The 23,959-nt window shown below is 36.8% G+C and overlaps 1 protein-coding gene across 1 annotated transcript in view; it reads left to right on the top strand.

The window, feature by feature from the left end:
* Positions 1-23,959, top strand: part of ATP7A (ATPase copper transporting alpha) — a 190,064-nt gene that overhangs the window by 83,332 nt on the left and 82,773 nt on the right. Inside the window, exons 2-3 of the mRNA XM_059385224.1 lie at positions 17,246-17,735; positions 18,474-19,199. Of these exons, the coding sequence (XP_059241207.1) occupies positions 17,330-17,735; positions 18,474-19,199 (1,132 nt within the window). The 5' untranslated portion in view covers positions 17,246-17,329. The remainder of the gene's footprint in view (positions 1-17,245; positions 17,736-18,473; positions 19,200-23,959) is intronic.

Below are 23,959 nucleotides of genomic sequence, written 5' to 3'. Positions count from 1 at the left end.
GAGCATGTTAATTTTCAGTATTTTCATCAATCCCCAGATGTGTCATTTTTAACTGAGTCATTTCCTCATTTGTGTAATGTACTGATTATTTTAATTTTTACTTATTTTTTTAATTTCTTTTCAGTGTTCCAGAGTTCATTGTGTATGCATCATACCCAGTGCTTCATGAAATACGTGCCCTCCACAATACCCATCACCAGGCTCACCCAACCTCCCACTCCTGCCCCTCCAAAACCCTCAATTAGTTCCTCAGAGTCCACAGTCTCTCATGGTTCATCTCCCCATCCAATTTCCCCCAGCTCCCTTCTCTCCATCTCCCTATATCCTCTGAGTTATTCCTTATGTTCCACAAATAAGCGAAACCATACTATAACTGATTCTCTCTGCTTGACATATTTCACTCAGCATAATCTCTTCCAGACCCATCCATGTTGATACAAAAGTTGGGTATTTATCCTTTCTGATGAAGGCATAATACTCTATTGTATATATGGACCACATCTTCTTTATCCATTTGTCCGTTGAAGGGCATCTTGGTTCTTTCCACAGTTTGGCGACCATGGCCATTGCTGCTATAAACACTGGGGTACAGATGGCCCTTCTTTTCACTACATCTGTATCTTTGGGGTAAATACCCAGTAGTGCAATTGCAGGGTCATAGGGAATCTCTATTTTTAATTTCTTGAGGAATCTTTGGGGTAAATACCCAGTAGTGCAATTGCAGGGTCATAGGGAAGCTCTATTTTTAATTTCTTAAGGAATCTCTACATTGTTTTCCAAAGTGGCTGCACCAACTTGCATTCCCACCAACAGTGTAGGAGGGTTCCCCTTTCTCCACATCCTCTCCAACACATGTTGTTTCCTGTCTTGTTAATTTGGCCATTCTAACTGGTGTAAGGTGGTATCTCAATGTGGCTTTGATTTGAATCTCCCTGATGGCTAATGATGATGAACATTTTTTCATGTGTCTGTTAGACATTTATATGTCTTCATTTTTCAAAGAGCTGGAGCAAACAATCCTAAAATTTATATGGAATCAGAAGAGACCCCAAATTGTTAAGGAAATGTTGAAAAAGAAAAACAAAACTGGGGCATTCATATTGCCTGATTTTGACCTTTACTGATTATTTTAGTGTATTATTTAAGTTTTTGGCATCATTAAAACAACTTTGTATTGGTGGCAGTTCTATTTATTGAAGGTTTTCTATAATTTTGCTTTTATACAATATTTGATACAATGATGGTGGAAGTTAATACAACTTTGTAATTTGATCAGCTGCATCAATCTTAAAATGGTTTTCCTATGAATAGTTCAGATCCACATGCAAAAGGTACATTTTTGGACACACTATCCAGAGTAGATGTTAATATTGTAAAGGGAGTTTTGTCCAGCTGGACATCAGATTTAGCACAGCATTTAAACTCAGGGATCAATGGTTTCTTTCTAATAATCAGTAGTGCATTATATTACTATGTGCATGAACCATTAAGTTTGGACTAGAATATCTGGCATATCTCTAGATCAGATAGAGCTCTACCTTTTAATTAATCTAAACATTAATTTTTACCTATTCACATTGATTTTACCCAATTACATTTTGTATTTTTTTCACTAATCATAACTATCCAACATTAGATGGATATTTTCCAGTTTGTTGATTAGAAAAAAAGGATGGCAAAAGTATTTCTGCACCCTTCAGTCCCACATCTTTAAAAATTAGTTGTTTAATTTCATTGAGTAATAAGTATGACACCTGCATTTGATTTATCTTCAAATGAAAGCAGTTAAACCTCCTCCACTTGATCTAAGATGGATGATGATGCTGGGGGGCCAGAATAGAAGCTGAATCTTACTAATTGTGCTATCTTCAGTAAAGCTATTTTAACCATCCATAAACTAGTTTGTACACTTTTTCTCTAAATGACTTAGGTACTTATTGTCCACTGACAACTAGTGGATTTTCCAGAACCCCCAACTCCTTGTATAGCAAATTATTTTAGATTAATATTTGTTTTAACATATTCATATATAACTAAAGGAAAGGATTCTGCTTTAACATTTGCAAGTACATTCCTCTATAGATTTCCAAAAGGTCTATTTCACCCCATTCATATGTAAGGCTGCTATTTCCACTGTGTCTTCCTAGAATTCCCCTATGCTTCATAAGGACTGTTTAAGGTCAGAAAAATGCAATTGATTTGGATTAACCTATAAAGGGAAAGTAGCAGTGATATAATTGGAAAGCACTTTGTATTATCAACAGTGGTTTATATGGATCCCAGTGACAGATACTTAAGGCTCTACTTTCCAGGGCACATTCATAATTTGATTGCTAAAAATAAAAAGACACTTACCCTTTCTGCCTTTCCCAGCTCTGCCTCTCCTCCTTCAGTCAAAGGCCCTTATGATATTAGTATATATTAGTAACCTTTCTTCTTTTTTCTTTTCTTTAAAAAATATTTTACTAAGTGTTTAGTCTTCTAGCCCCAGAGACAGATTTATTGTGAAGCTTATGTTTCATAGCCTCTCGTTTGCGTTGACCCCTTCTGAGACTCTGGAAGGAGTCTTAAAAGTTTGTTCACATGGTTATGTGTTTTTGCAAAAGTAAAATATCTTATCCACAAGCATTTATTAAGTCAATTGTTTATTTATACTTAGCCCTCTGGTAGACTTTCTCTTTGTGTTGAGTGTTACTGGATTTTCCGTGAGCATTTTGGGGGATCTGACTTAAGGGAAAGTTGAGTTGGGAATGTTTGATTTGGGTTTAATAGGGTATTTGGCCAAATATGGTTCTTAGTTACTTCTGTGTATAGTGAAGTTTTTGCTAGGAATTCTGGTTTAGGAATGTCTTCCTGTAATAACCCTACCAACCATATTGTCAACTCAATCAGTGTTATGACACAAAGGTGTAGGGCCCAGTGTATAAAATGGTAAATGATTGCTATCAGTTAAAAGAGTTGGGGCAACATGGTGGCTTAGTCATTTAAGCATCTGCCTTCTGCTCCAGTCATGATCCCAGAATTCTGGGATCAAGCCCTGCATTGGGCTCCCCACTTGGCGGAGAGCCTGCTTCTTCCTATCTCTCTGCCTGCTGCTCCCCCTGCTTGTGCTCTCCATCTCTCTCAAATAAATAAATTAAAATCTTTATTAAAAAAAAACCTAAACAGTATTTAATACTAATTACTATACAAGTAAACTTCTCTGAAATTTTATAGTACATATATGAAAGAAAATAGTTTCCCCAAATTTGACAACAGCTCTAAAAATTTATTAATATCTAGTTGTGACATTAAAAGGAACTTTCCTAAGCTATCACTAATAAAAACATATTTTGACATACAGGAATACTTAAATTATCTTCATTTTCTCTATGTAGAAAAAGCCTTTACAAAATTATTATCAAATGAAGCAGGAGAGTATACAGTGAAAATATAGGAAAAGAAAATATAGAGGTGCATCATGATTTTACTGTGTTTTGTTACTCATTCAGAATATTTACTTTTGTACAGAATTTTGTTATATATAGTTTTATAGTATTATTTTTGCTTTTTTTAAAAGATTTTACTTATTTGAGCATGAGAGAGCAGAGAGCATGAGAGCAGGGCAGAAGGAGAAGCAGATTCCATGCTGAGCAGGGATCCCAGTGCAGGACTTAATCCCAGGACTCTGAGATCATGACCTGAGCCAAAGGAAGACACTTAACCGACTAAGCCACCCAGGCTCCCCTAGTTTTATATTATTTTTCTTAAGAAAGCCCTTCATATGTTTGTATTTCAGAGGCCACAAAAGGTAGATTCACTTCTTTCTAGGCATCACATAGAAAATTGTCCTGTGAAAACATAATTTATAGTCAGAACGCAGCTTAATATGTTAATAATACATAAACATTGGTCGCTTTTTAAAATTGGTCACTTTTTAAAGACTTACGGTTTCAAATTTCTGAATCATAGTTACAGTTGAGATTACAGTTAAGACTAATATGCAGTCAATTTAGAAAACAGATTTGGAGGGGCAACTGGGCGGCTCAGTTGGTTAAGTGTCCAACTCTTGGTTTTGGCTCAGGTGGTGATCTCAGGGTCATGAGATAGAGCCCTACCTCGGGCGGAGTCAGGTTGAGATTCTTTCCCCTCCTCCCTCTTGGCTCCTTCCCTGGCTTGTTGGCACTTGTGCTCTCTCTCTCTAAAACTAATAAATATCTTTGTGTAAGACAATGGTCGAGTTTCATTCTTCTATACATAGCTGACACAATGTGATACAGGAATCCATCAAAATCCTAGAGAAGAACATAGGCAGTAACCTCTTTGACATCGGTCACAGCAATTTCTTCAAGACACATCTCCAAATGCAAAGGAAACAAAAGCTAAAATGAACTTTTGGGACTTCATCAAGATCAAAAGCTTCTGCACAGCAAAGGAAACAGTCAACAAAACAAAGAGGCAACCCACAGAATGGGAGAAGATATTTGCAAATGACACTACAGACAAAGGGCTGATATCCAAGATCTATAAAGAACTCCTCAAACTCAACACCCCCCAAACAGGTAATTATGTAAAAAAATGAACAGAAGACATGAATAGACACTTTTCCAAAGAAGACATACAAATGGCTAGCAGACACATGAAAAAATGTTCATAATCATTAGCCAATTCAAATCAAAACCACATTGAGATACCACATTACACCAGTTAGAATGGCTAAAATCAACAAGACAGGAAACAACAAGTGTTGGAGAGGATGTGGAGAAAGGGGAACCCTCTTACACTGTTGGTGGGAATGCAAGTTGGTGCAGCCACTTGGGAAAACAGTGTGGACATGCCTCAAAAAATTAAAAACAGAGCTACCCTATGACCCTGCAATTGCACTACTGGGTATTTACCCAAAGATACAGATGTAGTGAAAAGAAGGGCCAATTGTACCCCAATACTCATTGCAGCAATGGCCATAGATGCTAAATGGTGGAAAGAACCAAGATGCCCTTCAACAGATGAGTGGATAAAGAAGATATGATCCATATATACAATGGAGTATTGTGCCTCCATCAGAAAGGATGAATACCCAATTTCTGTATCAACATGGATGGGACTGGAGGATGTTATGCTAAGTGAAATAAATCAAGCAGAGAATGTAAATTATCATGTGGTTTCACTTACTTGTGGAACATAAGGAATACGATGGAGGACATTAGGAGAAGGAATGGAAAAGTGAATTGGGGCAAACCGGAGGGGAAGACAAACCATAAGAGACTGTGGGCTCTGAGAAACAAACTGAGGGTTTTAGAGGAGAGGGGTTTGGAGGAATGGGTAAGCCTGGTGATGGGTATTAAAGAAGGAATGTATTGCATGGAGCACTGGTTGTGTTACTTAAACAATGAATCTTGGAACACTGAAAAAATAAAATTAAAAAAATAAAATTAAAAAAAAGGAAGAAAACAGATTTGGAGAGGACATTTTTTCAACTAAGTCAAGGAGCTCTTGTGTTTGAAGTAAAACTGAAATCAAGTAATGTAATTGTGATGTCAAGTAGGGTTGTTTTATTGAAAAAATGCTGCAATAGAACAGGTTTGAGCTTTAATTAACAGAATTCAAGGAGAGTTGAATAGTTAAGATGTCTCTAATTTTGTAATAAGTAGAATTAATGTGATTATTTCTCTTTGCATCATCAGCATTTAAATACATTTTGGGAATTTTGTCTTACCTCATGAAGTTTGTAAATGAGTATAATACTCTTGTTTGTCTTGTCCTTGTGAAGACTGTAGACTTTAAAGAGATTAACCCAAGGTTTAATTTAATCACTCAGTGGTCTGTTCAGGCAAAAAGTAAAATGGGCAGATAATATGACGGTCTTTCTCTGGAATTATTTGGCCTTTTTGAAAAGGGAAATGTAAAAACAAATTTAATTAGATATGAGTACTAAATGACTCCAGAGATTAATGTCTTATTACTAAATTGCTTTTGTCCTTGAATTTTATACTGCTAGCATTTTTTTATTTATTTTATTTTATTTTAAAAAATGATTTTACTTATTTATTTGACACACAGAGAGAGATCCCAAGTAGGCAGAGAGACAGGCGGGGGTGGGGGGGAAGCAGGCTCTTTGCTGAGCAGAGAGCCTGATGCGGGATTCAATCCCAGGACCCTAAGATCATGACCTGAGCTAAAGGAAATAACCAGTGGGAAATAACCCACTGAGCCACCCAGGTGCCCACTGCTAACATTTTAAAAAATTTAATTTAGTTCATTTTTTTTTCAGTGTTCCAAAATTCATTGTTTATGTACCACACCCAGTGCTCCATGCAATACATGCCCTCCACAATACCCACCACCAGGCTCACCCAACCCTCCACCTCCTTCCCCTCCAAAACCCTGTTTGTCTCTCAGAGTACACAGTCTCTCATGGTTTATCTCCCCCTCCGATATTCTGCTAACATTTTGAGTGCTTTTTCCCTTTACTCAGAAAAAGGCTGCAGTCCTTATGACTAATTTAGACTATGCTTTTTAAAAAAATTGGCCACCTAGATGCTAGCAGTTACCAAATTCATCCTGTGGACCAATACATTGCTTGCTCCCCTTAACTATTTTTTTTAAGTTGAAGCATAGTTGATATACATAATCTTTTTTTATTATTGAAAAAGTAACACAGAGTAAAATCCCCCTCCCAACAGAAACCAGTTATCAGTTTGCTAATGTATGTATCCTTCTAGAAATAGACTGTGAATGTAAAATGGTTTACATGTATATATGTGTATCTATCTAGACATCTATCTGTCTATCAATGGAAGCGTATGTCCACTGAGAAAGAAGAAGAGCTGAAACAAAACAAAAGCATTTATTTGGGGTCTCAGAATTACAATTCGGGAAGCACAGATTTAAGTAGCAACACAAATTGTGCTCCCCTTGGGAACAAAATTCAGTGGTTGAATGAGCCAAGATGCCCTTCAACAGACGAATGGATAAAGAAGACGTGGTCCATATATACAATGGAATATTACTCAGCCATCAGAAAGGATGAATATCCAACTTTTGCATCGATATGGATGGGACTGGAGGAGATTATGCTGAGTGAAATACGTCAAGCAGAGAAAGTCAATTATGTGGTTCACTTACTTGTGGAACATAAGAAATAATGTGGAGGACATTAGGAGAAAAAATGGAAAAGTGAATAGGGGCAAATTGGAGGGAAAGACAAACCATGAGAGACTGTGGGCTCTGAGAAACAAACTGAGGATTTAAGAAGGGAGGGGTTTTGGGATATGGGTGAGCCTGGTGGTGGGTATTAAGGAGGGCACGTATTGCATGGAGCACTGGTTGTTATACATAAACAATGAATCTTGGAACACTGCATCAGAAACTAATGATGTATTTTATGGTGGCTAACATAGCACAGTGAAAAAACAAAAAACAAAACAAAACAAAACTCCAAGTCAGTGGTTTTTAATGACCAAGAGGAATGCGTGTATATACTGTTTGCAAAGAATTTTGATTGGTATTGGTGGCAGAAAACTAATTTTGGCTAAATATTATTTATTATTAAGGCTATTATTAAGCAAAAGTCTATTAATATAGTAGGTTGCAGATGTTTGTGCAGAGTCCTTGGAATATTTGTGGTTTGGCCCAGTTCAGAAATTTATGGTTCCACCAGGTGAGGACATGTATAAGGCCCACCTCCTTAATGGCCTTCTGGCTCCATTTTAAAACCCCTTGACATAAGTGACTCCATTTTCTTTCACCTTTCACATACACTATATATATATTATCTATACCTTGATTTTCTCACTTAGCAAATATATCTTAGAGATTGTTCCATATCAACAATAGAGATGATTTTTAAAATTTCTATTTGGAACTTTCTTCATAACTTTTCCTATGGCAAATGATAGAGCATTAAACATTCTGTTTTTCAAACGTTGTATTAGAGTAAAACAGGCATTTTGCCTAATTCCTGGGTAATAGTTATCCATCCATGAAGATGTAGAGTCAGTTATTCAAGAAGAGTTTGGTTTCTGATTTAGTTGAACTTTACTCCAAATTTCAAAATAAGATCAAACTCAATATAAAAATCTAGCAGTAGAGGAATGTTATGGACAGGGAGTTTCATTATTTCCTTTGTATAACCTTGTATTTAAATATTTCATAATTAATAACCATGCTTTAGTTGAATAATTTTTGAACAAATGAGTGATAATAGTGAAAAGTCTGCTAATGCACTCAAGTTTACAGATAGTTTAGTGTATGAAAAACAATACTGCAACAACAATAAAATCTCTGCATCTTTTTCATTTTAAGATATTTAGTTTTTGAATTTTTTTTGTAAAATAGAAACTTTTATCCATTTTAACATATGTATCACACTGAATGTGATACATTAAGAAATAATAGGGAATACTATAAAGTAAGAGTTTTAAGGGAAATCTGTACTATCTGTTTGGTATTCTTTTTTTTCCCAGTGTTCCTTCAAATTCTGGTTAGTTGGGGCATCTGGGTGGCTCAGTTGGTTAAGCAGCTGCCTTCAACTCAGGTCATAATCCCAGGGTTTTGGGATTGAGCCCCACATCAAGCTCCCTGCTCAGCAGAGAGCCTGATTCTGCCTCTCCCTCTGCCTGTTGCTCTGCCTACTTGTGCTCTCTATCTCTCTGACAGATAAATAAATAAATACATACAATCTTTAAAAAAGAAATTCTGGTTAGTTAACAGTGTATTATTAGTTTCAGGTGATTCAGCACTTCCATACAACACTTAGTGCTAATCCAAGCAAGTGCATTCCTTAATCCATCAACTTTTTAACCCATCCCCCTACCCACCTACCTCTGGTAATCATCTCTTTGTTCTCCATAGTTAAGAGTCTCTTTCTTGGTTTGCCTCTCTCTCTCTCTCTCTTTTTCCCCCTTTGCTCATTTGTTTTGTTTCTTATATTCCACATACGAGTGAAATCATATGGTATTTGTCTTTTTCTGACTGATTTATTTTGCTTAGCATAATGTTCTCTAGCTCCATCCATATTGTAAATGGCAAGATTTCATTCTTGTTTTATGGCTGAGTGATATTCCATTGTTTTACATGTTTATCCATTCATCAGTCAGTGAACACTTGGGCTGTTTCCATAATTTAGCTAGTGCAGATAATGCTGCTACTGTAAGCATCGGGGTATATGTATCTCTTTGAATTAGTATTTTTGTATTGTTGGGGTAAATCCTTAGTAGTACAATTGCTGGGTCATAGGGTAGTTCTATTTTTAACTTTTTGAGGAACCTCCATACTGTTTTCCAGAGTGGCGGCACCAGTTTGCATTCCCACCAATAATGCAAGAGGTTTCCCCTCTCTCCACATCCTCGCCAACAACCATTATTTCTAGTGTTGTTGATTTTAGCTATTCTGACAGGTAATACAATAAGGTGATACCTTATTGATACCCTGATGATAAATGATGTTGATCATCTTTTCATGTGTCTGTTGACCATCTGTATGTCTTCTTTGGAAAAATGTTTATTCATGTCTTCTGCCCATTTTTTGTGTTGTGTTGTGTGTGTGTGTGTGTGTGTGTGTTGAGTTTGGTAAGTTCTTTATATATTTTGGATCTTAATGCTTTATCAGATATGTTATTTGCAAATATCTTCTCCCATCCATTAGTTTGTCCTTCTGTTTTATTGATGGTTTTTTTCCTTTGCTGTGTAAAAACTTTTCATTCTGGTGTAGTCCCAATAGTTTATTTTTGTTTCTGTTTCCCTTGCCTTAGGAGACATATCTAGAAAAATGTTGCGATGGCTGATGTCAGAGAAAGGACTGTCTATGTTCTTTTCTAGGATTTTTATGGCTTCAGGTCACATGTTTATGTCTTTAATCCATTTTGAGTTTATTTTTGTGTATGGTGTTATAAAGTGGTCCAGTTTCATTCTTTTACATGTTGTCCAGTTTTCCTAGCATCATTTATTGAAGAGACTGTCTGTTTCTCATCGTATATTCTTGCCTCCTTTGCCATAGATTTGACCATATATGCATAAGTTTATTTCTGGATTTTCTTTTTCTTTTAAAATTATAGTTATAAATTACAGTCTTACTGTAATTTATAAATTACTACTAATAATAAATTTACTGTAATTTATAAATTACTTTATAAATTACAGTTAACCACTGTATAATACATCAATAGTTTTTGATGTAGTGTTCAGTAATTCATTAGTTGTGTATAATACCCAGTGCTCATCACAACACATGCTATTCCTGTTCCATTGATCTATGTGTCTGTTTTTGTGCCAGTACCATACAGTTTATATTAATGGCTTTTAATTTTTGATATCCTATATTGAAGCATCAGAGTAGTGTTACTTGATTATTATATATATGTTATTTTTTTTAACAAAGAGTAATACAATTTGTATTGTAAAATATGTAATCTATATTGGGTTCCTCATATATATTTTAAATAGTTTTTAGTTGAGTTAAAACTATTTGTGGTTGGTGAATGAAACATGTTAGAAATTAAAGATAACTGATGCATCATTTCACTTTTCTGACTAAAGTCTATATAAAATGATAGAATCCTTTCAAGCTCTGAAAAACCTCTGATTACCTTTATTTGGAGTTGTTATGAAAATGTAAGAAAATAAGCTTTAAACCAGTCTCTTAGGAAAATGAAACTCTTTGAGTTAGGGTATTTGTCCAGGGTTCTAGCTTTCATCCTACTTAAGAGCAAATTATATAGAAATCATATGCAGATAAAGTACTGTGCTTGAATTTCATGTTTTAGGCATTTCAGTAGATAAAGAATACCATACCCATTAAAATAGTGGATCTTTATAATTCCTATGGACATTTAGCACGCTCTACTCCATTAATGCTATTGAGACCACAGAGTATTTTGACTTATTTTCTTTTTCTTCTCTTCCACTCCTGCCTTTATCTAAATACAGTGAATAGTCTTCCACCTTAAGTCCTTCCTATGCGTCACATTCATAATTTGTAGACTGGTATATGTTTATTTTTAGAGGTACTATTGATTTAATGGAAGAATAGTTCTTATGGAAAATAGAAGTAACAACATTGGTTCTTTTTTAAATGTTATTTATTTAAATTCAGTTAGCTAACATAGAGAACATCATTAGTTTTAGATGTAGAGTTCAGTAATTCATCAGTTACATGTAATAACCAGTTATCGTTATTATCAGGTGTCCTCCTTAATGCCCATCACCCAGTTACCCCATCCCCCCACCTGCCTCCCCTCTAGCAACCCTCAGTTACTTTCCCATGGTTTCTTTTCCATAGTTAAGAGTCTCATATAGTTTTTCCCTCTCTGATTTCTTCCCATTCCTTTTTTCCCTCCCTTCCACTACGATCCTCTACATTGTTTCGTATATTCTTTTATTTAGGATTTTATTTATTTGAGGGGAGGAGAGTGAGCATGAGTCAAGTGGAGGGGAGAGGGAGGAGTAGACTTCCCACTGGCTAGGGAACCCGACACAGGGCTTGATCCCAGGGCCCTGAGATCATGACCTGAGCTGAAGGCAGACGCCTAACCAACTGAGCCACCTAGGTGCCCATGTTTCTTATGGTCTTCATATGAGTGAAACCATATAACTCTCTTTCTCTGACTAACTTCTTTTACTCAGCATAATAGCCTCCAGTTCCATCCATTCCAATGTAAATGGTAAGATTTCATCCTTTCTGATGGCTGAGTAATATTCCATTGTGTGTGTGTGTGTGTGCGTGTGTGTGTGTATCACACCTTCTTTATCCATTCATCCATTGGTGGACATCTCAGCTCTTTCTGCAGTTTGGCTGTTGTACACTGGGTGCAGGTGCCCCTTCAGATCACTACATTTGTATCTTTGGGATAAATACCTAGTAGTGAAATTAATAGCATTGGTTCTTAATGAAAGATTGAGAAAAAAAGATAAGCTGTTGAAACTTTGGAACAGTGTGGTGAATAGGTAGAGCTGGTTTTAATTGGTGGAGATAATGTGAAAGAGTTAAGTCGACCCAGAGTCATGCTGTTATCAGCAAATTCCGGGTTTCCAGAGTCAGTGCTTGTTTTTGCTTACCATTCTCTCCCTCCTAACAGCTAGCACAGTGCCAGGCACACAAGAGACACTCAGTAAATATTTGTTGAATAAATAAACATTATTTTAGCTTCCTGCTGAAGGATTTGATATCCAGAATGGTATTGTGATAATCACTGTGTGAATTTCCTCTTAAAAGAAACAAAGGTACTGCTTGTTTTTGTTTCCTTTGAGACTTTAGGCTTGAAAAGTCTCTTTGATATCTAACTCTTGGATATCCTTAGATATCTAACATTCAGAGGAAAAGTTGAACGACGTTACCCCAAAGGGGAACATTTTATTTGTGCTAAGTGTGGTTGGTAAGCTTTAAAGCACACAAAAAGAAGTTACTAAATGAGGAAGTGTTTTTAATCTTCAGCATGAAAACAGCATAGGGTAATATAACTTTTCTATGTAGTATTTTATATACATAGTTTTCTTATTTCCTTATGTCTTTTATTATTTTAAAAAATATTTTATTTATTTATTTGACAAAGATCACAAGCAGGCAGAGAGGCAGGCAGAGAGAGAGAGGAGGAAGCAGGCTCCCCGCAGAACAGAGAGCCCGATGCGGGACTCAATCCCAGAACCCTGGGACCATGACCCGAGCCGAAGGCAGAGGCCTTAACCCACTGAGCCACCCAGGCGCCCCTATGTCTTTTATAATTAGAAGATAGGCTAGTGCAGTAGAAATTACAGCAAACCATCTAGTGAGAAAATGATTTTTGCTTATAAAGTCAGTTTTAAGAACAGTTTCTCATTGGGTATGTTGGTTAATTAATGTTTTTTTGGGGAGGTGGAAATTAGCTCAAAACCAAATCTTTTTAAAAAGATACCATATACAGTGTATTTAAACGTAAAGAGAAAGGAAATGTCCACCCTTTCAAAAAAGCTTGGTACTTTTTTATAAAAAAGTGTAATAGTACCTGGAGCAGTACTGTCCTGCAATGTACTGCAATGATGGAAATGTGCTTTATATACCCAGAACCATATAGCAGCCACTTAGCCACAGTGGCTGTTGAACACTTGAAATGTAGCCAATACAACTAACTGAATTTTTTTTTAAAGATTTTATTTATTTATCAGAGAGAGAGAGGGGGAGAGAGTGAGCACAGACAGACAGAATCGCAGGCAGAGGCAGAGGGAGAAGCAGGCTCCCTGCTGAGCAAGGAGCCCGATGTGGGACTCGGGATCATGACCTGAGCCGAAGGCAGCTGCTTAACCAACTGAGCCACCCAGGCGTCCCTTAACTGAATTTTTTTTATCTTAATTTTTTGTTTAAAATGATTATTATACAGTAAAATTGACTTCTTTTTGGCATATGATTCTTTTTTTAGTTTGGTGAAGTTTAACACATGTATAGATTCATAACACCCGCACCGCAGCCAGGGTACTATAGTCTTGTCATGCCAAAATCTCCTATGCTGTCCCTTCATAGTCACTCCTTTTCCATACCTCGTCTGTTCTCCAGCTTCTTCTTTGGTTTGAATTTTAAATTTTTTTTTAATTTTTTTAAAGATATTTATTTATTTATTTGAGAAAGAGAGAGTGTATAAGAGGGAGGAAGGCCAGAAGGAGAGGGAGAAAGACTCCTCACTGAGCAGGGAGCCTGATGCAAGGCTTGATCTGAGGATCCTGGGATCATGACCTGAGCCAAAGGCAGATGCTTAACCAACTGAGCCACCTAAGTGCCCCTGTTTAAATTTTTTAAAAGATTTATTCATTTGAGAGAGAGAGAGAGATTTTATTTGTTTGACAGACATGAGTTGGGGGGAAAGGTAGAGGGATAGAAAGAAGCAGACTCCCTCCTGAGCAGGGAGCCCAGCTCTAGGCTCAATCCTAGGACCCCGAGATCATGACCTGAGCTGAAGCAGACACTTAACTGACTGAGCCAACCACGTGCCCCTGAATATTTAAACTTTTTAAAGTAATTTTCTTAATCAGAAAATCATTGACTTCATTGGACTCAGATTAGAATTTAAAAGAAAATCTCTTTAAAGATACAAAAACAGAAGAATGCCTTCATTTTATAGTGACTATATTTATATTGCATCTCTTTGAAAAGTATATGTCTGAACTACATGTGGTTTGGGTATACTGCAGCTTATTCATGAGAAATGTTATGTGGTGTATTCCAAGACAAAATTTAAATTATATTCCCACTTTTGTTTTGGATCACCTATGCTAGTGATCTCTTCCATAACTAAGAACAAGCTGACAAACTAGAATTATCAGTCTTAGAATCTCTTTTTTTTCCATGGGTGGATTTTAAGATTCCACCAAATACCTGGCTATTGATTACCAAGCTAAAGGAAGAACTAAAAATATTAAGTTCATTAAAATAAGTGAAAGATTTTACTATATAACTATAACAGACACTTTAGAGTGAGATTTCCTACTCTTAATTACTTTTTTAAAAGATTTTATTTATTTATTTGACAGACAGAGATCACAAGGAGGCAGAGAGGCAGGCAGAGAGAGGAGAGGGGGAAGCAGGCTCCTGCTGAGCAGAGGGGCCGATGTGGGGCTTGATCCCAGGACCCTGGAATCATGACCTGAACTGAAGGCAGAGGCTTTAACCCAGTGAGCCACCCAGGTGCCCCTCTTAATTACTTTTTTTAACTAGACTCCACGTCCAGTATGGAGCCTAATGCAGGGCCTCAACTCACGACCCTGAGATCAAGACCTGAGCCGAGATCAAGGGTCAGACACCTAACTGACTGAGCCACCCAGGTGCTCTGATTCTTAATTACTTTTAATTATATTTTGAGGTTGCTTTTATTTATGGAACAAATATTTTCACCAGGAATCCATACTACTACTGCTGCTGCTGCTACTACCTCTATAGCTAATAATAATAATAATACCCATATTTTAAAAAATAATTTATTTATTTATTTGACACAGAGAGAGATCACACGTAGGCAGAGAGGCAGGCAGAGAGAGAGGGGGAAGCAGGCTCCCTGCAGAGCAGAGAGCCCCATGTGGGGCTCGATTCCAGGACCCTGAGATCACGACCTGAGCCGAAGGCAGAAGCTTAACCCACTGAGCCACCCAGGTGCCCCAATAATACCCATATTTTTAAGAAGATTTTATTTAGAGAGAGGAAGAGAGAGAGAGAATAAGAGAGAGAGAGAGAGAGAGAAAACACAAGTAGAGGAAGCAGCAGAGGGACAGGAAGAAGCAGGCTCCCCCGCCAAGCAAGGAGCAGGATGTGGGACTTGACTCCAGGACCTTAGGATCATGACCTGAGCTGAAAGCAGACACTTGACTGAGCCACACAGGCGTCTCAATAGTGCCCGTATTTTAATGGCCTTTAAACATTAATACCCTACCGCCTCTCAAAATCAATGGGTGTAAAACTAAATTTATCATCTTTTTTTTTCCTTCCACTCCAACCTCTTAACTTCCTCCAGTTTTCCTCCTCTATCTCTGATAATGGTTAATAGCAACACCATCTATACATTGGTCCAAACCATAAACATATAAGTCATTGTAATCATCTCCTTTTTTCTCTATAATCTCCTTACTAGTTCTTGCCCTCCCAAATATATGTTAAAACTGCCCCTTTATCCCCAGTGTTCATGCCTTAATTAAGATCTTCTGTGTACCACTATTGCAATTGCAGTAGTCTCCTAACTGATCTTCCATCCTGTGTCACTCCATTCCACCCCAGTGTCTCCAGAATGATTCTTCTCTAAAATGCTAATGCAATAATTCTTCTCTAAAATGTTAATACAACCATTCCCCTGCTTAACTTTTCCATAGCCTCCTATTACCAATAGGATAAATTGCATCATTGGCATAGAAGGGCCCCATAATACATCAGTTGCCTAATTCTCTTGCTTATGATCTTTTATCTACTTTATCCATTTGTCTGGGATTCTTGCCTCATGTGTCCTTGCTGATTTCTGTTTGTCCTTTTATGTTATGGTATTATCTCCTCTAAGAAGCCTTTTCCAACTCATATTCCCAGGGATGAATACATGTCTGTTTTCTGTTCTAGTATTGCTCCCTGTGACTGTATCATGCTCAGCTTTGTGTCTTGAGAATCCTGGTTCCTGGCCCATATAGTAGGTGCTCAATAAGTATTAGTTGTTCTGCATTTACCTTTAACTCACTGCTGTAAAGAACTACTTTCTCATCTATTTACACATATGATCCTTATAATAACCCTAGAAGATTATAGGGCATCGTAGATGGTAGAATTAATGAGTGTGATTGCTTAATAAGTGGAGAATTTTCAATGGAATGCAAATCTTCTGACTCCCAGCCCGGTAATTGTTTGTTTGTGCATATGTGTTTGTGTGTATGACTACATCATTAATTTTTGTAAGGTGCCAGCCGAAGATATGCATGTAATCATGGTAGTAGTTAAATCATATACAGTAGCTGAGCTTTAGGAATCCAATCATTGTTTTTATTATTGAATCAGGTGAAACAATAAAGATGTTCTTATTTTGAATAAAAGTAATATTAGGCTGTAGTAACTTAGAAGGTTATGGGAATATATGCTACAAAATCCTACAATACTACGTTTAAAGATTTTTAAAAAGATTTTATTTAATTATTTGACAGACAGAGATCACAAATAGGCAGAGAGGCAGGCAGAGAGTGCGGAGGAAGCATGCTCCCTGTGGAACAGAGAGCCCAAAGTGGGGCTTGATCCCAGGACCCTGGGACCATGACCTGAGCCGAAGGCAGAGTCTTTAAACCACTGAGCCACCCAGGTGCCCCATTTACTACCTTTAATCATGAACTAGCATGCTTATATCTTTTCTTCCAAACAAAGTTATCTTACCATCTTAAAATTTAAACTTCATATCATCTTATTTTCTGCAGCTGATCCTGTTTCCTTTATTATCTTTTGAATTGGTAGAGTGTGATGTATTGGAATAATTTGTGAAAGGAGATAGTGAAGAAGAGTTGTTTGTACTTGGTTGTGAAATTCTAGGGTGTGTTTGTCCATGTGTATGTTTCAAATGCCTAATCAGTACTTGAGTCACATACACCTACATATAACTTTATCATTCCTGTAAGTACAGAAGATATTTTCTGTTTCTTTCCTAAGAGAATGAGATGAGAACTAATAGAGAAACTTCATTTGATTGGATTATTTGTTCCATTCTTCTTGAATGTGGTATGATGATTGCTAACTTTTAAGGTCTAAGCCATGAAATTTAATTGAACTGACTTTTGAAATTTTCTTCCAAAAGGTTTCCCTGGAAGAAAAAAATGCAACTATTATATATGACCCTAAACTACACACTCCAAAGACCCTACTGGAAGCTATTGATGACATGGGCTTTGATGCTATTCTCCACAATCCTAATCCTCTCCCTGTTTTAACTGAGACTGTGTTTCTGACGGTTGCTGCTTCACTGGCTGTGCCATGGGACCATATCCAAAACACATTGCTCAAGACCAAGGGTGTGACAGACATTAAAATTTACCCTCAGGAAAGAACTGTAGTGGTGACGGTAATCCCTTCTATAGTGAATGCCAATCAGATAATAGAGCTCCTTCCAGATCTCAGTTTAGATACTGGAACTCTGGAGAAAAAGTCAGGAACTTGTGAAGATTACAGTCTGGCTCAAGCAGGTGAAGTCATGCTGAAGATGAAAATAGAAGGGATGTCTTGCCATTCATGCACCAGCACCATTGAAGGGAAAATTGGGAAGCTGCAAGGTGTTCAGCGAATTAAAGGTAATGTATTTTGTGTTATTTGCATGATCGTTTTGTGAGCTTAGTTTTCTGTTTTGGTCTTTGAGGTGTTTGCTTTCTTCTTAAGCATGGGTTTTGAAAACACTGGACTAGAATGCTTATTGTGTCGTTGAAGTCTGGGGATCAGTGTGGTATACCCAGGGTTAATGTAGGTAAAAGTAATGATTATAATTAAAAATTACATGAATCTTAAACAAGCAGAAAATGTAGCAGGAGTGACAGTTCATGGCGTTTAGGGTTTTTTTTGTTTTTTGGTTTTTTTTTTTGACAGAGAGAGCGCACAAGTAGGCAGAGAGGCAGGCAGAGAGAGAGAGAGAGGAGGAAGCAGGCTCCCTGCTGAGCAGAGAGCCAGATGCGGGGCTCGATCCCAGGACCCTGAGATCATGACCTGAGCCGAAGGCAGTGGCTTAACCCACTGAGCCACCCAGGCGTCCCTGGAGTTTAGGGTTTAATGCAACATACCTGGAGTCCTCTCTACCTCTAATATATTTTTATTCAGGCATGTGGAAACTTGGAGACCATAGATATAGTGGTCATATTTTTTTAGTTTTTTCCAGTCTGTGTCAGTAACTTTTTCTGAAAAGAACTGAATTAGCTTAAGAAAGGATACTGACAACAAAGACAGAGAAACAATTATGTGTGGTATTAATTTGGTCTATAGAATGTTTTCCAAAGTGGCCTAGGAATAACCGATAAAATATTTCTCTTTTTATTAACTAGTTTCCCTGGACAACCAAGAAGCTACTATTGTTTATCAGCCTCATCTTATCACAGTAGAGGAAATAAAAAAGCAGATTGAAGCTGTGGGCTTTCCAGCATTCATCAAAAAACAGCCCAAGTACCTCAAATTGGGGGCTATTGATATAGAACGCCTAAAGAACACACCAGTCAAATCCTCAGAAGGATCACAGCAAAGGAGTCCATCATATACCAGTGATTCAACAGTCACTTTCCTTATAGATGGCATGCATTGTAAATCATGTGTATTAAATATTGAAAGTACTTTATCTACACTCCAGTATGTAAGCAGCGTCATAGTTTCTTTAGAGAAGAGATCTGCCATCGTAAAGTACAATGCAAGCTCAGTCACTCCAGAAACCCTCAGAAAAGCAATAGAAGCCGTGTTACCAGGGCAATATAGAGTTAGTATTACAAGTGAAGTTGAGAGTATCTCAAACTCTCCCTCTAGCTCATCTCTTCAAAAGATCCCTTTGAACATAGCTAGCCATCCGCTGACTCAACAAACTGTGATAAACATTGATGGCATGACTTGTAATTCTTGTGTTCAGTCTATTGAGAGTGTCATATTAAAAAAGGCAGGTGTAAAATCCATACAAGTATCTCTTGCAAATGGCAATGGGACTGTTGAGTATGATCCTCTACTAACCACTCCAGAAGCCTTGAGAGAAGCAATAGAAGACATGGGATTTGATGCTGCCTTGTCAGGTAATTATCATTCTTTTCTCAGATTCTGCTAATGTTTTTTATGTCCTGTTTTGGATTCTTTGGCTTTCATCAATAATAAATTAATAATAAGCACTGCAATTCCAGTTTTTGGAAGTAAGTCCTATAGAAGTAGTTAGTGATGTATATAAAGATGCATAAGGATATTTGCATAATTATCTGTAATAATCAAAAACTAGAAACATTAAATCATGATACATCCATATGATGAAATGCTATAGAGGCATAATAAATTATAGTACTAAAGATACTTAATGCCACAGGAAAGTGTCTGAGATATCTTGTTAAATGAAAAAATAAAAGCTAAAAACTTGTATATTCAGTATGATCAAAATTTTATAAACACATTTGTAAGTATTTATACCATGTAAATGTTGTTTATGTATATAAGTGAATGAAGTTCCTGGCAGGACATAAACTAAAATTTTAACAGTGGTTATTATATGAGTGGTAGTATAAAGGTGATATTTATTTCCATTGTGCTTTCCTATGTACTTTGTTTTTTGTGACAAGGATGTATGTGTGCATGTATAATGGGAGAAGCAAATGCTCTTTTGAAAAGAAAAAAAAGGTAGGAATAAATAATAGAATTTTAACTGTAGCTTTAAATTTGGACATTCAAATGAAACTGACTCTAGAACTGTCCTAGAGTCTATTTCCTGAAAGCTCTTACTGTGAACTGAAACAAAAATGAATGTTCAATGAATTCACCTATGGCAACTTGTTATTTTGAACTAGAGTTGAACCTAGCATTGAATTAAACTGGAAATGCCCTAATGAAATTAATTGATGTAAATTAAATAGAAAAATTATATAACTAATTTCCAGACAGTGTTAACTTTTGCTATTCTGATCACAATGAAGGATATCAAATAGCTATATTCTTTTCTCAAGCACACTAAAACTGAGAAGCATAAAAAATTAAACACATGCTCAAGTTATTGTTGTAGACAAATGTCAGTGGAAGAGGACCCAGAGACATACTAAATATTCTTAATTTTTACACATGACAAATGGCAGATATTATAGAATTTTCTTTTTTTAAAGATTCTTTTTATTTATTTGGCAGAGAGAGAGAGAGATCACAAGTAGGCAGAGGGGCAGGTGGAGAGGGAGGAGGAAGCAGGCTCCCTGCAGAGCACAGAGCCCGATGTGGGGCTCAATCCCAGGACCCTGAGATCATGACCTGAGCCGAAGGTAGAGGCTTAACCCACTGAGCCACCCAGGTGCCCCAGAAATTATAGAATTTTCACTTTTTAATGTAAATATGTAGTTTGTATACCATAAAATTCACCCTTTTATTTATTTTTTAATTAAAGTTTTTAATTTTGGGAGTTTTTATTTTTAAGGGTTTTATTTATTTATTTATTTGATCTAATTTTATTTTATTATATGCTATCCCAAGGATGGCAAATGTAAGACATCGGTGGGGCCATCTCCCACATCAATTGTAGCTCTGTTTTTTTTTTTTTTTTAATGTTTAGCTAGCCTACATATAGTACATCATTAGTATCATTAGTTTTTTCTGTAGTGATCAACAGTTCATTAGTTGCATAAAACACCCAGTGTTTATCACAACATGTACCCTCTCCTTAATAATAGGCACTGCATGTTAATACAGTTAATACCCATTACCTGGCTACCCCATCCCTCCAACCGTCTCCCTTTTGCAAGCCTCAGTTTGTTTCCTGGAATCCAGAATCTCTCATGGTTTATCTTTGTGTCTGATTTCTTCCCATTCAGTTTTCCCTCCCTTCCCCTATGGTCCACCACACTATTCCTTATGTTCCATATGTAAGTGAAACTGTATGATAATTGTTTTTCTCTGCTTGACTTATTTCACTCGGCATAATCCCCTCCAGTTCCATCCATGTCACTGCAAATGGTAGATATTCATCCTTTCTGATGGCTGAGTAATATTCCATTGTATCTATGAACCATATCTTCTTTATCCATTCACCTGTTAAAGGACATCTCATCTCCTTCCAGATTTTGGCTATCATGGATATTGCTGCTTTGAAAATTCACCCTTTTAAAGTATACAGTCCAGTGGTTCTTAGTATATTCAGAGTTTTGGAGCTGTTACCACTATCTAATATTACAAGATTTTCATCACGCCCAAAAGAAACCCCGTGCCCATTAGTAGTCACTCCTCATTTCCCTTCCCTTTCCCTCAGCTCCAGTTATTTACTGTTCTGTTTTTTGTCTTTATGAATTTGACGACTCTAGGTACCATATAAGTGGAATCATAGAATATTTGTCCTTTTGTGTCTAACTTCTTTCATTTAGTATATTGTTTTCAAGGTACATAAATTTTCATCTATGTTTGTAACATATATCTGTATTTCATTCTTTTTGTTGCTAAATAGGATACCATTGTGTATGTACATATACACCTCATTTTGTTTCTCCACCTGTCAGTTCATGGAAATTTAGGTTGTTTCCACTTCTTGGCTTTTATGAATAATGCTGCTATGAACATTTATGTATGAGTTTTTACATAAATAATGTTTTTGTTTCTTCTGGGTATATACCTAGGAGTGTAATTTCTGGGTCATAGGGTGAATACGTTTAACTTTTTCAGGAACTACCATATGTTTCCAAAGTGGCTGAACCACTTTACATTGCCACCTAGAATTCTCACTTTAATAAAGACAATCTCAAAAGACCAAAATTCTTGTACTCAATAAAAGAGACATATAATTCCTTATTAGAAAATTCACATAGGATACCAAAATATAAAGGGCCTCTAGTACTAAATGTCTGAACAAAGTATGGGAGATCCATAATTACAAAAGGAAATGATTATGAAACAAGAAGAGGGGCACCTGGGTGGCTCAGTGGGTTAAGCCTCTGCTTTCGGCTCAGGTCCTGGTCTCAGAGTCCTGGGATCAAGCCCCACATTAGGCTCTCTTCTCAGCAGGGAGCCTGCTTCCTCCTCTCTCTCTGCCTGCCTCTCTGCCTACTTGTGATCTCTGTCTGTCAAATAAATAAATAAAATCTTTAAAAAAGGAAACAAGAAAAATTTTAATTGAAATATTGAAGTGAAACTGTTTCAGGTAGCCATAAAAATGAATAAAATTGGTTTCAGCAAAATTTAGTTGTATCTATCATTCCTTAAAATTTTTAATACTTTATTTATTTAGAGAGCACAAGCAGTGGGGAGGGGCAGAGGGAGCAGGAGAGAATCTTTTTTTTTTTTTTAATTTCTTTTTTATTTATTTATCAGAGAGAGAGAGGGAGAGAGTGAGCACAGGCAGACAGAATGGCAGGCAGAGGCAGAGGGAGAAGCAGGCTCCCTGCCGAGCAAGGAGCCCGATGTGGGACTCGATCCCAGGACGCTGGGATCATGACCTGAGCCGAAGGCAGCTGCTTAACCAACTGAGCCACCCAGGCGTCCCAGCAGGAGAGAATCTTAAGCAGGTTCCATGCCCAGCATGGAGCCTGATGTGGAGCTCAATCTCACAACCCTGAGCCAAAATCAAGAGTCAGACACTTAAATAACTCAGCCACCCAGGTGCCCCCATTGCTTATAATTTTTTAAAATTTTCAAAATGACAGTATTTGAAGAGTGCCTGTGTGGCTCAGTTGTTAAGGGTCTGCCTTCGGCTTAGGTCATGATCCTAGGGTCCTGGGATTGAGCCCTGCATCGGGCTCCCTATGCTTCTCCCTCTCCCACTCCCCCTGCTTGTGTTTCCTCTCACTGTGTCTCTCTCTGTCAAATAAATAAATAAATAACCTTTTTTTTTTTTTTTTTAAAAAAGACAATATTTGAAACTGATTCACATTTTTGCTTGTATAATGTTGAATTAATCTTCAGAGTTTCTATTAAATTAAAATACTTCGGCACACATAATGCATTATGAACACCACGTAAGTTTAGTTTACATTATTATCAGCCAGACAAGTTACTTACACTGTGATATTCCTATGCGTCTTAAATATAGGAACTTAAATATAGGAACTCAAATCATATCAGTTTATATCACATATTGTATGAAAGTGAAATATTTTTAAAAAATCAGATCTGGTATCTGACATTATTGTAAGCAAGAACCTTACAAACTTTCAGATTGTACCTCTACATTGGATTTTTTCCTATTCATTTGGGTCTGTATTTTTGCAGCTTCAAGTATGGTTCACAGATCATCAGTAGAAGCACCATCACTGGGAGCTTGTTAGAACTAGACTCTCTGACCCACTGTATATCCATTAAATAAAAATCTACATTTTAATTTTAATAAGCTCTCCAGGTAATTCATATGCACATTATAGTTTGAGAAGCCCTGGTATAAATAATTTGCCATGGTGACCTCTATAAATAAAGTCTCTGAATTAAATCTGTATTAACATTGTTTATTTGCTACAATGATAATATAGTATTAAATAATATAATTTAAAATGGCATTTAAGAGTTTTTATATACAGATGTGAGCAGAGTAAAAGTACCTTTCCAACTATCTCACATGGTTTCAAAGATGGACTTGAGCAGTAGGTGAAATTCTTTTTTTAAAATCTTTTAAAAATTTATTTTTTTAAATAAACATATAATGTATTTTTATCCCCAGGGGTACAGGTCTGTGAATCGCCAGGTTTACACATTTCACAGCACTCATCATAGCACATACCCTCCCCAATGTCCATAACCCCACCACCCTTTCCTGTCTTCCCTCCACCCAGCAACCCTCAGTGTGCTTTTTGAGATTGAGTCTTTTATGGTTTGTCTCCCTCCCAATCCCACC

This window comes from Mustela nigripes, chromosome X (genome assembly GCF_022355385.1).
Source record: "Mustela nigripes isolate SB6536 chromosome X, MUSNIG.SB6536, whole genome shotgun sequence".
Classification (NCBI taxonomy): Eukaryota; Metazoa; Chordata; class Mammalia; order Carnivora; family Mustelidae; genus Mustela; species Mustela nigripes.
The sequence above is the reverse complement of the archived record's forward strand: the minus strand, read 5'-3'. Positions and strand labels throughout refer to the sequence as shown.